The following is a 16017-nucleotide window of genomic DNA, read 5'->3' as shown; positions in this document are numbered from 1 at the left end:
AAAAATTAGTCGGGTGTGGTGGTGGGTGCCTGTAATCCCAGCTACTCAGGAGGCTGAGGCAGGAGAATCGTTTGAACCTGGGAAGTGGAGATTGCAGTGAGCCGAGATCACACCACTGCACTCCAGCCTTGGTGACAAGCGAGAATCCATCTCAAAAAAAAAGAAAAGAAAATTAAAATTGAGAAAACCAGTATGAATATTTTGGCAGTTCCTTCTAGGGTTTTCTCTTAATTTCCTTTTGTTTCTCTCTCTCTCCTTCAAAGCACACATACACTTAAATGTACACAGTTGAATTGGTACTGTTTATAGTCTTATATCCTGCTTTTTCCACTTAACATTACTATGAGCATTTTTCCATGTCATTAAATATGCTTTGAATATGTTCTTGGCCACATAAAATTCCATCCTATTGATGCACCTGTTTTCTTTTAAGCAGAGACACATGCCATGCTTTCCAGTCATGCTGGACTCTCAAAAGCCAAAGAAAATACCTTGTGCTGATCTACCATAAGCCTCTTATAAACATCCATTTTTTATTTCATTTATTAAATGTACCCATGGTACAAACGCACCTCTGGACACTAGATACAATCAATAGTTAATAAGCACTCTAAAAAAAATGCCAGTGAGCAGTGAGCTCTGTCCCCTTGATGATGTTTAGTCACCCACATCACTATTACAAGTATATAAGGTGTCAACAAGTGTCACAAATGCTTTTTCCATTTTGCGATAGCCCCAAATGAATTTCAATCTCTCAGGCACCCACCTCAAGAACTTCAGATTCTAACGGGGCAGTTTTGAGTTTTAATATTAAAACTTCTAATATAAACGCTACAAACTTACAAAAACACCATCTTACTTTACACTTAGTTTTGTGAATTTGAATAATTTTTAAATTATTTTATTTCAGTTTGTTTTCCCACCTTCAGTCAGGGGAACTGATTTAGCTTTAAAACAATCTGCCAGAAACTTTGGTTCTGACCTCTTTAAGGCTTAACTAGTAGAAGTGATGTATCTGTAACACACACCAAGCATAAATGAACCCTTTAATCCTCAGGAGGGCACTGTGGAACTACGTTCTTAGGGTTGTCTGCTGTGGGAAGGCTCTTTTGTTACTCAAATGTGAGGGGTGCTGGGACAGGCCTCCACAGAAAACTTTTGTATTTTTATTTACTTTAAAAGACAAACCATAAAGATTTTTTTCAAATATGAAACTGAAATGTATATATTTCATAAATATTTTCATACTAAGCTGAGCAAATTTAAGAATGATTAAGCTGTTTCTACTGGGAAAATCATAGGTAAGGAAACTGCTTTCACGTAGCTTTATGTACATTTGGAAAGAGCAAACCTGAACTGGGTTTTTAATCTGTAATTTTTAAACGTACAATAATCAAGAGTTCTCAGCCCTATATTGATAGTATTTATGGTAAAACTAAATAGTTTTTTTTAAATAAAAAAAGGTATTTTAATTTGTTGACATAAAGTTGGCTTTTTTGTGCGTGCTTCTTACATGCCTTATTAACCCGGTGTGTTTAAACCAAACACTGTTCATATTTTTCCAGGAGGAAAACAAAACAATAAAAAACATTATTCAGATAAAATATTATAGGTTTATTTAAAACTTAATTCTCACCTTGAGTATGCAAAATACAAACTCCACAAAATGTTCATTTTACTTTGTAGTTTACAAATATACAAAATAGACGTTTGCTTAAATTTATATTACATATTTATTAAGGCAAGGAACTATATAGAAAAACACATTTGTTCTGCTTAAGGCATACTTGGGAATAAACCATTGTACAAATTATTGCACATCTGAAACCACAGTGCATAACAGACTGTCTGCATAAAAATGCTAAAGAAGTAAACCAGGTATATTACCTGACTTAGGTCATAAATGTTGATCGGAAGACAAATATAGATTTTCCTTGTCAAAGTATGCAGCAGTTTGAAAACTTTGGCTTCCTTGTTTGGTACCTTTAGAACCAAGACTCACCAAGCACCATCATTTAGGCTATTTAAACATGTTTTCTGTACCTGAATTTCTTCCTCTTCTTCTAACATCATAATAATGGCTTTTAGAAGGTAAAGAGAATACAAGGTGATCTTTTATGCTTATATTGCATCAATACACAATTCAAGGGAATTCTGGTCTTCCCTCCCCCAACTCACGGATATAATTTATACCCTGATATCCACAACTTCCAGTCACCCCCTTGGCATTTTGTAAGTCCAGGAATATTCAAGTCGGATTTAGAATTGGAATGATAGAAGATCCAGTCACAGACCCCATCTGTTCTTTGATTTTTGTCTTTTGGATTCCTCATTTTTCCTGATTATCCACTCACAAGATGACTCAGTTGGGAACTTGACCATGATTGTAGTGCTTTCTGGCTGGGCTCCTTCCCTCATCGGGAAGACAGTGTGAAAAGTAAAAAATACTGAATTCTCTTCTGGCAGTGTGGGTCATATCCACTGTCTGGGATTTAAAAATGCCTCTTCATGTGTAAGGCGAGGTGGTCCGACCTGGAAAATGCTCGGTCGCATTTTTGGCACTGGAACGGGCGGTGCCCAGTGTGTTTACGGTAGTGCCTGGTCAGTTCATCTGAGCGGGCGAATTTCCATCCACAGCCGTCCCAGTCACAGTGGTAAGGTTTCTCACCTGTAAAGGTAAAAGAAAAAAAAAACAAATTGACGCCATTGCTATATCAAAGAATCGCCCCTTTTAAAAACTGAAGGCCAGATAGTAAACCAACTCTGACCCTATCCTAAAGAAATCCAGGATGTCTTTATACCACTGAAGGGGCGTATTGAATTCCATATCATAAACAGGAATACATTCTGTGCTTAAGTATTTGGTCTTGTTTTTAGGGGGTCAGTTAAGCACACAACCACCACCTACACCTATACTGTTTCACCAAAAACACACAAACACCACCTAAACCTAAACCTATACTAATGTTTCATTTGAGTCAAGGCATCTCAGTGGTGGAAATGAAATTTGGAAATTGTGACTGGTAGTGTGCCCAAACCATGCAATCTTATTCCTACTACGACTGGGGATAAAAAGCCACAGGTGGCTACTTTTTTTTTCTTTACCTTTACCTTATTGAATGCTGCACCTAAACGACTTTGGGTACCTACTTACATGGACATGGAAATGCTCTGCAGTGACAACCCTAAATCAGAATCTCCCCAGCAATTTTGACCATCATATTCTTGGAATTTAAAATAAAACCTTCTGCTTGTGGGGGAAAAAAAAAAAAAGTAAATCAAAAAGAACAAAAAATAAAAAATAAAAAATAAGACCGAATTGTTACGACCAGAATTCAAAATAACAGAAAGGGAGGGTGAACCTGGGAAGGGAACATTAAAAAACGATTTTTTTAAAAAGCCATCATGCTTTTGCATAGCAAAGTATAATTTCTTGATTACAATGCCAAGCTAGGAGAGGCCCACAGACCGCGGGGAATCTCCTGCCTTTTAAAGGCCTAACAAAATTGCACATTCAAGCACAGATACCATCCATCAAGCAAAAGGCTCCTGGGCAGAAAAGTAGGCGCCGGTTTGCTGTTCTCTCCAGTGATCCCGGAGATCAAGGCGATAGACTGCCCTGGGAAGCCAAGGAGGCACTGAGGAGTGTCCACTGGTAGCCTATGGGGCTGGAAGCTAACCTGGGAAGCCAAGGAGGCACTGAGGAGTGTCCACTGGTAGCCTATGAAGCTGGAAGCTAACCCCCCTTCCTTCTGCAGTTTGTCCCCCTACCTGTGTGGGTTCGCAGGTGTGCCTTGAGATGGGAACTCTTTGTGTAGGTTTTGCCGCAGCCCGCGTAATCACAAGTGTGGGTGGCGGTCCTTTTCCGGGGCCACGATCGTCTTCCCCTCTTTGGCTTGGGCTCCTCCGGCATGCAGGAACCGGGTGGCATGAGCTCTAGGGGTGAAGAAGGTGGGGTGAGCATCATCCCGTGTGTCCCGAAGGGGGGCCAGCACACACAGGGCTCCCCAGCCCGAGCTACAAATCCCCGGGACTGACCTTGGTAATGGAGCGGCGGGACTTGCGGCTGCATCTGATCGGGCAGGAAGGATGGGTAATTGGGCCCCGGGTGGGGATGGAAGCCGGGAGGAAGCGGCAGGGCAGGGTGACAGTCCCTGCTGCTCAGCACTTCCTCAAGACCCAGGGTCGGGGTAGTCCTGCTGGGGAGCTGCCGCCCCAGGGGGAAGTCGTGTGCAGCCGGCCGGTGGCCATTGCTGAGAGGGGGTCCAGCGCCCAAGTGGGTGCACGAAGAGACCGCCTCCTGCTTGATCTTGGGGCACGTGCGCGGCGGCCCGCCGTTGTAGGGCGCCACCACCACCGGGTGGCTGCCGTCAGGGCTGCCTTTGCTGACGCTGATGACCGATGGGCTGCCGTACTCGCTGCCAGGGGCGCTCAGCGACGCCTTCAGCACGAACTTGCCCATCAGCCCGCCACCTGGCGGCTGCGGCTGCTGCGGCGGAATGTACACCGGGTCCAATTCTGGCCGCAGGAGCTCGGCCACGAAGCCGCCCGAGGGGCTCACGTCGTTGATGTCCGCCAGGTTGAAGGGAGCCGTCGGAGGGGGAGCGGACTCCCTGCCATAGAGGAGGCCTCCGCCCGTGCCGCCCGGCGCCACGCCCGGGTCGTTCCCGGCCCGGATCGGATAGGTGAAGCTGCAGGTGGAGGGCGCGCTGGCAGGGCCGCTGCTCGACGGCGACGACGAAGAGGAGGCTGACGCTGACGAGGACACGGTGGCGGCCACTGACTCCGGAGGATGGGTCAGCGAATTGGAGAGGATAAAGTCCAGGTCCAGGAGATCGTTGAACTCCTCGGTCTCTCTCCGAGGTAGGGGCGCCAGGTTGCTACCGCCGCAAGCCGCACCGGCTCCGCCGCTCTCCAGGTCTGTGGCCACGGTCGCCGCCGCCAGGTCATAGGGGCGGCCGGGAAGCACTGGGGGAAGTCGCTTCATGTGGGAGAGCTCCTCCCGCCAGCGCTGCGGGGACAGGGCGGGAGAGACCTGTCAGTGGTGGTCCCCCGTTGCCACCCGACATACTGACGTGCTGGCGGGCCACGCGCGACTGCACCGCCCAGACATGGGGACTGGTCAGGCAGGAAGCACCCGGGAACCCAGGGCGCCAGCGCTGCAATCTCGGCCCACTCCCGGGTCGGAGAAGAGGTGATGCGTCTGTATTGCGGGTGTTATGTCCTGTCTGCCCAATTGCGTGTGAGCGAACGCCGCGGCTGGTCCCTCCCCCGCCAGGTCCCGTGGACGTCCCCGGAATTGGCACACCGAGGCTCTCTCGGTGCGCTCTCGCCACGGGGCCGCCTACGCGTTAAACTCACTCTGGCCCAGCCAGTGTCTGGGGACGCGGCCACCTCCCGCCCGGTGGCCCGCGAGCGCCCGCCCTACCGACAGCGCGCCCGGGGACTGGTGAAGAACCGGCTTGCGCCCCAGGCGGCTCCGCAGTGCTCGCACCACGGGCATACACAGCTGAGCCAAGGACACGGAAGCTATCCCGGGAAGGTTGCGGAGTCCGCGCGGTGGCCGCTCCTTACCCTCGTTCAGTGGCTCTTGGTGACCCCAAGGCTCCGCCCGCCCCCACCACACCCACGAAAACCCACCGGGCGTTCCCGGCGGCCCGGGGCGATACTCACGTTATTCGGGGCACCTGCTTGACGCAGTGTCTTCTCCCTTCCCGCCGGGCCAGACGCGAACGTGGAGAAAGATGGGAGCAGCGCGTCGCTGACAGCCATGTCAGACTCGCCAGGTGGCTGCCTGCGAGCAAGGCAGGGCGCAGAGACAGGAGAGTCAGGGGCGGCTTTCGGCCGTCGTTCCGGCGCGTCCCACCGGTCCTCACCCCTCCCTGCTCCCAGCGCCGCGCGCCTCACCTACCTCATTAATGTGGGGGCCCAGAAGGTCCTCGGCAGCCCGAAGCAGCTGGGGCACCCGAACCCCAAAGTCAACGAAGAGAAGAAACGAAGCCAAAACCCAAAACCCCAAATTGGCCGAGATCCTTCTTCTTTGGATTAAATATAACTTGGAAGCGTCCTTTTTAAAAAGTTCCTTTGTATACAAAAGTTCTTAGAAAAGTTGTAAACTCAAAAATAGACAATCAGCAAAGCGAGTAAGTAGGTCCGGTGGCCGGGCTGCGCTCTCTTCCACTCAGCAGCGTCCCCCACCACTGTCGCGGTCGCCTCGAGTGCTGCCGTGGGCGCAGGGGCTGTGGCCGGGGCGGTGGGCGGGCGGTGCCGCCAGGTGAGACTGGCTGCCGTGGCGCGGAGCTGCGAACTGGTCGGCGGCGCAGGGCGCGGAGTCCGGGGAGTTGTGTGGAGCGCGCGCGGCCATGGGCGCGGGCCACGGGCGGGTGGGAGGGTGGGGGGCCAGAGGGGCGGGGAGGGTCACTCGGCGGCTCCCGGTGCCGCCGCCGCCCGCCACCGCCTCTGCTCCCCGCGCGCCCGCAGACACGTTCGTTCTCTCTGGTCGGGGAACTGCCGGCCGCCGGCGCGCGTTCCTTACTTATAACTTCCTTCGCTACAGCCTTTTCCTCCGCCTTCTCCCATGCCCCGCCCCTCCCTTTCTTCTCTCCGCCCCCCCCGAGGCTCCCTTCCATCGTTGCTATGGCAGCTAAATCAACAAACTCGGCGCACGTGGGGGCGGGGGAGGGGAAGGAGGGGCGCGGGCGGGGCTGGGCCGGGCCGTGACGCCAGCCAGGCAGCTGGCGGGCTGGAGCCGAGCTGACGCCGGCGGCAGTGGTGTCGGCGGCGGCGGCGGCGTCCGCCCCAGCGCGGGGCGCGAGGAACCGGGCGCAGGTTCGGTCGCTGCGCGACCAGGGTCGTACTCACCGCCATTGTCGGCTCCCTGGGTTCGAAGCCCGCGAAGACTGGTGGGGTCAGCGGGCGGCACGGTCACGCGTCCGCACCCCTGCTAGCATACGCGCTTGCCGCGCTGTCTGCGCGCTGGAGAAGAGCGCGATTATCCGCGTGACTCATCCAGCCCTCCATCTCCCCCTCCCTCTCTGCGCTCGCAGGAGCCCGCTCTAGTCGCTCAGCGCCAGTGCCGGTGGCGGTGCCGGCGCTCGGCCTGACCTCGCACGGTTCCTCGCGGGCCCTTCTGCCGAGGGGTGGGGGGCGCTAGGGGTGTGGAGAGGAGGCGGTGCCCAGCACTGTGCAGCGTGAACTGGGAGCCTCAAGAGAAGGCCAGAGGAGTGTTCCGCCGGGAACAGGCGGAAAGAGGCACGAATGGGGAGTTATGGTTTTGATACTTTAAATAGCGAGAAAGGGAGTGAAAGGGCTCAAGATTCACTCAGAGGCGTGAGGGAGAGAAGAGGGACTGTGAGGCGCGGAGACAGTTTTCAACCAGCCATCTCGAAGCCCTTTCCTTTTTTTTTTCCTCTTTTTTTTTTTTCTGTGAGACAGAGTCTCGCTGTGTCGCCCAAGCTGGAATGCAGTGGCACGATCTCAGCTCACTGCAACCTCCGCCTCCTGGGTTCAAGCGATTCTCCTGCGTCAGCCTCCCGAGTAGCGCGGATTACAGGCGTGCGCCACGACGCCGGCTAATTTTTGTATTTTTCGTAGAGACGGGGTTTCACCATGTTGGCCAGGCAGGTCTCGAACACCTGACCTCAAGTGATCAGCCTGCCTCGGCCTCCCGAAGTGCTGGGATTACAGGCGTGAGCCACTGCCTGTAATATTTGATGACTAAATTGCACTGTAGAATAATAATAATAGAAGACACCCATTAAAGAAGAATTAAACACTCACTGATGACTTTTCAAGCCACGCACTCTTCTTTCCACTTTATGGATGAGAAATTGAGTCATAAAGAGGTGAAATGGCCAGTAAAGGTCAAAGGACAACTCGTTCCTTCGGCTCAGGCTCCGGGTAGGTCAGGCCCCCCTAAAGGGACTTCCCTGGGAAGTGACCATGTGCCAGGAAGTGGAGCGATGCGGTGGGATCCTAGCTCTCAAAAAGTGCACACCGAGCCCGCCGCAGGCGTCCTTGCCCACCGGGAAGGGAATAGGAAACGGCGATCTTTACTTCAATCTTATAACGCTGCCTCCCCCACCCCCACTCTCCCCTTGGTTTGTGATCAGTAATTTTCCAGCTGGGAAATGTTTTGCTCTCATCTTCTCAGCAAACAGTATTTTTTTTAAAACGTGAATGTGGTGTTTGGTATCACTTTCTAAACGTAGGTTTGGCGAGGTGTTTACTTTGGATTCCGGCGTGCGGCGCGGGACTCCGCCCCCCTCTCCACGGAGCCCCCTCACCGGCGAACGCTGGCGCTTAGGCTGGTGTCAACCTAGGAAAGAGAAGAGAGGGGACACTGGGGAAAGTGGTGGAAGCTCGGGCACCGGGCAGAGAGTGCGCTCACCCCTTTTTGAGTTCTAGTTGCCAATGTCCTTTGTCGTTGTCACCTGTTTGAACCCTGCGATTCTGGTACCTATTAGGTTTCCTCAGAATATTTGTGATACCTGATTTTTCCACTCCTCGCCGACCACAGAAGCATTCTTGGAATGCATCTCGCCCCGAATGAATTGACTCGGCCCTCCCTGCCAACGCCAGGAATCCCTCTAAGATCCAGAGTCGGACGCCCTTGAGTGTGACTTCCATCCTCTAGCTTGGCTCTGGCCAAGGGCTGCCAGGGTTGCAGCTGGGGGAGGAGAGTGTTTTGGCAGGGAAACCGAGGTCCTCCTTCCTATGACCTCGAGGAGTTCAACCCCACCCCCCTATATAGGATCAGGCCAGTTACTTTAACTCTGATTTTTACTTTAAGCCCTTTTCAAACGGAGGAACCAAAAAAGGAAGACACCTGCCACTTCCTCCCCTACTCCTTTAATTGTGATGGCAACATCTTGGGATGCTGTGATTTGAGGGCTGCATGGGAAACTCACCACTTTTTTAGGAAAGCCAAAGTCCCTCACCCTGGATGAACAGTGGATGAGCCCTTGATTGGCAGCCATCTCCCTTGGGATGTAAACATGTGGGTCAGGACTTGGAATTTCCAACTTAGGTAGGCAGCACACTAGATTATTTCTGCTTTACTTTTATTTCTCTAAGGCAGTAGCCCTTCCCCCTCAAAAAAAACTATCTGTAACCACCACAATGAAAAAACAATATTGCACAGATGAATTGGAAAGCCACCATTATTATGTCACATAATCAAGACAAGATTCTGAAACTCGATTGAAAAAGATGAACTTGTTTCCAACCGGCCTTCTGAAGGATAAAAGCCAGTCTCTCTTCGTGGCAGGCAACTAGCTGGTTATTCCTCTGATTGCGTCATAAAGGGAAATCTGTATCTTCACCCCAGATTTCTAAAAGAAGCAAGAAACTTCAAGTTCACAAATCATCTCTCAAGGCAGGTGCCCAGTATGACAACAAGGTTATGGCCCTCCCTGTCTTCAGAACAGGTAGGGCCAGAAGACTTAAATCCTTGCCCTGTATAATTTATAAACATGAGGCTGAGTAAACCTTTGATGACTAAATTGCACTGTAGAATAATAATAATAGAAGACACCCTTTAAAGAAGAATTAAACACTCACTGGTGACTTTATTTCAGCAAACTGATATTACTAGTTTTGTGGACTAGAAGTTAATTACTAATGTCCTTGGAGTTATAAAATAATTTTTTTTCCAGCACAAACTGCATTAGTTGGCAGAAGATGTGATGAACACCATTAGTGCTAGGGGATTAATGTGGAGCCATGGAGGGGTGTGATAGACTGAAGAAGCTGCATCCATGTTTCAAATGAAAGATTCAGCACCCATAACTGGGTGTGGGGTCTGGACATAGAGCACCCCGTGACCTGGCTGCACCCTGGCTGGGTGTCTCTGCATAACTGCCGCAGGACTCAAGAAAAACTGCTTTTTTTCTTTTTTTTTTGAGACGGAATCTCACTCTGTAGCCCAAGCTGGAGTGCAGTGGCGTGATCTTGGCTCACTGCAACCTCCACTTCCAGGGTGGAGGTGGAAGCAGTTCTCACGCCTCAGCCTCCAGAGTAGCTGAGACTACAGGCGCGTTCCACCATGCCCAGCTAATTTTTTGTATTTTAGTAGAGATGGGGGTTTCACCATGTTGCCCAGGGTGGTCTCCAACTCCTGAGTTCGGGCGATCCACCCACCTCCGCCTCCCAAAGTGCTGGGATTACAGGCATGAACCACTGCACCCTGCCTGAAAAACTGCTTTTTAAAAAAGTGAAAACAAGAGATGATTTTAAGTACCCGAATTGCTTTGAAATGAAATTCCTGCTAATAAATAACTGTAAAAGGAGCTTGCAGCTTTCACAAGGTGGCAAAGCTTTTCTCAGCCTCCACGCTCATCTCCTTGTGAACGCCAGCCTCTTTTTTTTTTTTTAATTTATTATTATTATACTTTAAGTTCTAGGGTACGTGTGCACAACGTGCAGGTTTGTTACATATGTATACATGTGCCATGTTGGTGTGCTGCCCCCATTAACTCGTCATTTAGCATTAGGTATATCTCCTAATGCTATCCCTCCCCCCTCCCCCCACCCACAACAGTCCCCGGTGTGTAATGTTCCCCTTCCTGTGTCCGTGTGTTCTCATTATAGACCAATGGAACAGAACAGAGCCCTCAGAAATAATGCCGCATATCTACAACTATCTGATCTTTGACAAACCTGACAAAAACAAGCAATGGGGAAAGGATTCCTTATTTATTAAACGGTGCTGGGAAAACTGGCTAGCCATATGTAGAAAGCTGAAACTGGATCCCTTCCTTACACCTTATACAAAAATTAATTCAAGATGGATTAAAGACTTAAATGTTAGACCTAAAACCATAAGAATGCCAGCCTCTTTTTACCCTCTATCTTGTGTAGACTTTAGAGGTTAGGAAAGTAGGCTTTGACCCTGTGTTTCCCAACACGACTCTGCTGCTTTCTAGCTGGGCAAGTTACTGACCTCACTTTGCACTTTGCCTGTTTCCTCTTCTGTAAAATGGGGATATTAATAATGCCTACTTCTTAGAGTGATGAGGATCAAATCAGATAATCTAAAGTAAAGTATTTAGCACAGACTTAACACTCAATACATAGTAGCTATTACTATCACCAGTATTCCCCAGGGTATCATAAACATGATGAGGCTGAGGCTATTGTTTTGTTCACTGCTATATCCCCAGGTCCTATTATAGTGCCTACCTAGCACATGGTAATGCCCTGTAAGTGTTTGTTGAATGAATGAATAATGCACATTTAATGTGTTTTTTCTTTTTAAATAATCCATTAGCAGGAAGCTCATCTTTCAGCGTCCACTGTAGACTCATTAATCCTCTTTCTTATCAAGAACCGCAACACACCCAGATTTAAAATTTCATCATTCTCTCCCCGGTTTCTAAGACAGAAACCTAGATTTTCTTCAACTCCTGCCTTATTTTCTTTGACCTGAGCATCCAGACATCTACAAAACTCAGCCATTTCCATTCCTAAATATCTCCACTATCTTTTTACTACTCTCGGGCTGCTTTGGTTTAAGCTTGCCTTATTTACAGCTTTTTGTTGTTGTTTGCTGTTTTGAGACAGGGTCTCATTCTATTGCCCAGGTTGGAGTGCAATGGCACTATCTTGGCTCACTGCAACCTCCACTGCCCGGGCTCAAGCGATCCTCCCACCTTAGCCTCCCGAGTAGTGAGTATCTTGTGGCACTGATTCTTTTTTTTTTTTTTTTTGATAGAGATTTCGTCATGTTGGCCAGGCTGGTCTCAAACTCCTGTGTTAAGCCATCCACCCACCTCGACCTCTCAAAGTGCTGGGATTACACACGTAAGCCACTGTGCCCAGCCTCATTTACAGATTTAATTATGTCTGTACACTCCAAATAGTCCTCTTGTCTCCTCCCTCAGAGCCCCACTGGCATTCTCCAGCTAGATCTAATCCATTTTGCTAACAGACCACCGCAGTTCTGTCTCTACTCACCTCCCCACCAGCCAGTCTTTCAACAGCTCCGCTTTGCCTAGAGGAATAAAACCAAACTGTTTGGCTTGATGTACCCAACACTTACTACTCTGGCCCTAGACAAACTTTCCAGAATCTTCTCTAGAGACTGACCTCACCCTCTCTAAACTCTTAACTGGATGTTCTCTCAAATCCCTGAATACAGGATGTGTATTTTCATCAGCTGTTTTTCCTGTCTGAAATGCCCTTTCTCCCCTCAGGGCCCTCATCGTACCCAAACTCCAAAAAAGTCCCTCTTAATTGTTCCTTTGTTTATGAGTTCCCTTTTAAGCCAGTCCTTTTTTCTCTGAGCTCTAACAAAGCTGTGTAATGACTGCTAGGATGTTTACCCAGTGGACTTGCATGATCTGCTTGTTTGTAGCTCCTGTTCCCCTATGGGATCTTCAGGACAAATGCCCAATGACCATTAATTGTAGAATGAATGAAGAGAGCAAAACTGACTTGGTAAACTATTAATGGGGTAGAGGCAGGGACTCAGGGGACCTGGTCCTTGTCAATAGCATTTCTCTCTAGTTGAGAGGGTCATTGGTTTGGTACTTCATTTTCCATCCCTTCTCTTTCTTCACCACTTCATCTCTTTCTTTGAAAAGTTCTATGAAGGAAAACTTTTCAAAGAAAGTTATGAAGGAAATAAAATCCTTCATAACTCTGTACTCTCAAAAACGGTTGGACAAAGTAATAGAACAGTGCTGGCCAAGGCATTGTAATAAAACAAACTTGAAAACACAAACAAAAATAACCAAAATCCAAACCAAAACCAAATGGAGAAAGAGTCCACTCTTTTCTGCAGCCAAATTCATTGCCTTTCCAAACCCAAACCTTAAGGGTTGAAGTTTTTAGAGCAGAAAATGAATCACAGACATTTAAAAAATCAATTCTCAGAAATTTCATTAGAATCTTTTTCGTGAACCCTTAGGTTTGATCACTTAAGTTACATTCTTAGCTCAAAAAACTTAGGCCCAATACATCCTTTAAACTATTTAAAAATAAAATCTAAAATTAATGAAATTATTTTCAAGACTTTTGAAGTATTCTGACTGCAATATATTAAATTCAGCTTTTCAGTGTCCTCAACTTGTTCTGAGATATTAAAAAGGATACAAAAAAAAAATCCCTCTTTTTAGGTTGCTGATTTTTTTTACTTTATTTATTTATGTATTTATTTATTTTTTAATAAATAAATGAGCCACCACACCCGGCCAGGTTGCTTATTTTTAAATGTCTGTTTAAGTAGAGAGAAATATTTTTTAATGGCTCACACCTGTAATCTCAACACTTTGGGAGACCGAGGTGGGTGAATCACAAGGTCAGGAGTTCAAGATCAGACTGGCCAACATATAGTGAAACCCCATCTCTACTAAAAAATACAAAAATTAGCTGGGCGTGGTGGCGCATGCCTGTAGTCCCAGCTACTTGGGAAGCTGAGTCAAGAGAACAGCTTGAACCCGGGAGGCGGAGGTTGCAGTGAGCCAAGATCGCACCACTGCACTCCAGCCTGGGCAACAGAGCAAGACTCCGCCTCAAAAATAAAAAAAGAAATATTTTGTAAGAGCGAGGTGCATCTCAGTAATATTTCCCTTAACAAAACATTTTGTAAGAGTGAGGGGCATCTCAGTAATATTTTCCTTAATAAAAGAAATTGCGGGCTAGCATTTACCATCTTCGTAGAGCATGACTCCAATACTATATGCATTTGAAACACATTTAAAAGTAAATGAACTAGCAAATTTTAAAAGTATTTAAATTTTAATGAAAGAATGAAAGTACTTAAATGAACCAGCAAAGAAGTCAGTGGGCAGAGAAAAACCTGTTGCTGGAATTTTCTTCTTCACTTGGTTCACCAAGTTTTGCCTGCTTCCCCTGGGGGAGAATTATCTCTGAAAAGAGAACCAAGAGTCCACTTCCTTTATTTAAAAGCCTCAGTGCCTCAGATTCTTAGACTAAGACAATGTCATTCTTCTGAGGAAAACAAAGTCCCTAGGTTTAGATTGGATTGGAGGTAACATTTTTGTTTTATGGAAAATGTAGGAATGTTGAAGGTACAAAAATGAATGCTTCACACCCTGAGAAATGCAAACGAGAAAAAAACAATTCTGTGTTTAATTCTCTTTCAGTTTGTGGGCTGGACAAGAGGGGAGCTTATTTTTGCCAATTTGAAATTATGTACTTTGAGCCAGGGAAATGATTTTAAAAAAAATTAAGAATGCATTTTATTACCCTGTAGTTGACCTTTTTTTCCACAAACATTGTGTTTGTTAATCAATTTTAATGTCCTGGCTAGTGGGAAGGGGGCTAGCGAGTGCCAACGTGGAGAGAAAAAAAAAAAAAGCCAAACGAATGTTCTGGCAGCAACTAAATATCTCATACAGTGTGTGATGCTTTATTCAAACTCGAATCTAGACGCAAACTCCTCTTATATCCAGGGATGACCAGAAGCTTCTTAAAGGGGGAAGCCCCTGGAATAGTTACCTAATCTTAGAAGAATTCCCAGCATTATCATTGATAATAAAAAAGGTAATCTAGTGAAAGAGTGAACTTAGTCTATGGTGTCAGTTATTGATGAATTTTTCTGGTTGCTACATTTACCTAACAAAGTTCTCAGAGCAAAGTGTTGAATTTCAATGTTCTGATGTTTCATTCAGCAAACTCAGTTTTCCATTTGAAAAGAAGCTCATTTGGGTTTCTTTAAAGACAAGACAATATCTTTGGTCTATCTGAGTGCAGATTAGAGTGTCCTTGTCTGACTTTAATTCTTAGAGCCATCTTGCCGTAACTCAATTAAGGAGGAGAACTTGACAGAATTCACTGGGCTGTGGGAGAAGAAATGACAGGGATGAGTAGTGCACAGACTCTGGGGGCATAGGTAGGATCTGCCACGCAAGGGTTTGGACTCCAGGCCCTGAGTTGCATCTTACTAGCCAGGTGATCTTGGACAAGCTACATCATCTAGTTGCACTGTACTTTCCTTGTCTGCAAAATGGGTCTACGAATGTACCTGCCTCACAAGGCCAGTGTGAGCATTAAGTGAGATACTGGCATTAAAGTTAGTGTGTCCCCTCTACCAGTGAAACCTTACACAGTTAATCCCCCTTTGATAACTTCAAATTGGTCCTGCAGTATTCAGCACTGGAAGATGATATAATATCTTGGTTTGAAGAGTGAAATGCTTTGTCACAGTATTTTCTTTCCCCAAAATATTTCAGTGTCACTACAGATCCACAACCAAAGACCAGGCTCACAGAAAATCTCACAAAGACACTGTTTTAAGTAGGGAAGGTATACATTAACTTGGGAATCTCACTTCCTAGGGTCACTCCATGACTTGCAAAGGCCTTTTGTGGCTATGTCAAATCCCTAAAGACAGTGACCTTGACCCTTGATAAGCCAGTCAAGAGTTAGGTTGGACGAAAGATAATTTCAAAGTCAAATTCGACATTGAAGAATTCTATAGTCATTGACAGTCTTAGCAAAGTTCTAACCTTGTCTTTCCTAGAAGGGTACTGAAAGGGTCTGCTGGGTTCTCCCTCCAGGAAAAGGAGGGAGCAGGGACCTTCAAATTCATTAACATCACTGCTCTCAGACCCTGTACCAGGTAACTGTGATAAGTACTTTCATGCATTAAGTTACTTGTCTTCACATTACTTCTCTGAGGTTGGTGCTGCCATTGCTGCTAGAATGCAGGCTTCAGGGGGCAGAGACGCTGCCTGTGTGTGTATATTTTAAAATATACTCTTTTTGTGTGTGTATATTTTAAAAACTGATACATCACAGTTGTATGACTTTCTTTTTATTTTTATTTTATTTTTATTTATTATTATTATTGTTTTGAGACAGAGTCTCACTCTTGTTGCCCAGGCTGGAGTGTAGTGGTGTGATCTCGGCTCACTGCAACCTCTGCCTCCCAGGTTCAAGCGGTTCTCCTGCCTCAGCCTCTTGAGTAGCTGGGACTAGAGGACGCACCACCCTGCCCAGCTAATTTTTTTTTTTTTTTTTTTTTGAGACGGAGTCTTGCTCTGTCGCCCA

General features: G+C 47.1%; 1 protein-coding gene across 2 annotated transcripts; it reads right to left on the bottom strand.

Moving 5' to 3' along the window:
• Nucleotides 1-1705: 1705 nt before the first annotated feature.
• Nucleotides 1706-6619, bottom strand: KLF4 (KLF transcription factor 4). Of its 2 annotated transcripts, XM_016961392.4 has the most exons (5): nt 5912-6619; nt 5674-5794; nt 4039-5011; nt 3772-3936; nt 1706-2668 (listed from the first exon to the last, which is right to left on the bottom strand). In XM_016961392.4, exons 1-5 carry the CDS (start codon nt 5914-5916, stop codon nt 2493-2495), a joined length of 1440 nt encoding a protein of 479 aa, XP_016816881.1. In that variant the 5' UTR covers nt 5917-6619; the 3' UTR covers nt 1706-2492. The 2 variants fall into 2 exon arrangements, with proteins under 2 accessions (XP_016816881.1, XP_016816880.1); XM_016961391.4 differs by having other exon boundaries at nt 3772-5011.
• Between the last annotated feature and the right edge of the window lie 9398 nt (nt 6620-16017).

Source organism: Pan troglodytes, chromosome 11 (assembly GCF_028858775.2).
Source record: "Pan troglodytes isolate AG18354 chromosome 11, NHGRI_mPanTro3-v2.0_pri, whole genome shotgun sequence".
Classification (NCBI taxonomy): Eukaryota; Metazoa; Chordata; class Mammalia; order Primates; family Hominidae; genus Pan; species Pan troglodytes.
This window is presented reverse-complemented; position numbering and strand designations above follow the sequence as displayed.

What these genes read in the sequence shown, in the direction of transcription:
- KLF4 (XM_016961391.4), bottom strand. An exon ending in AAGCAGGTGCCCCGAATAAC is followed by an intron (nt 5,012 to 5,673) that starts GTGAGTATCGCC and finishes CTGTCCCCGCAG; the next exon opens with CGCTGGCGGGAGGAGCTCTC. An exon ending in ACACCTGCGAACCCACACAG is followed by an intron (nt 2,669 to 3,771) that starts GTAGGGGGACAA and finishes TTACCTTTACAG; the next exon opens with GTGAGAAACCTTACCACTGT.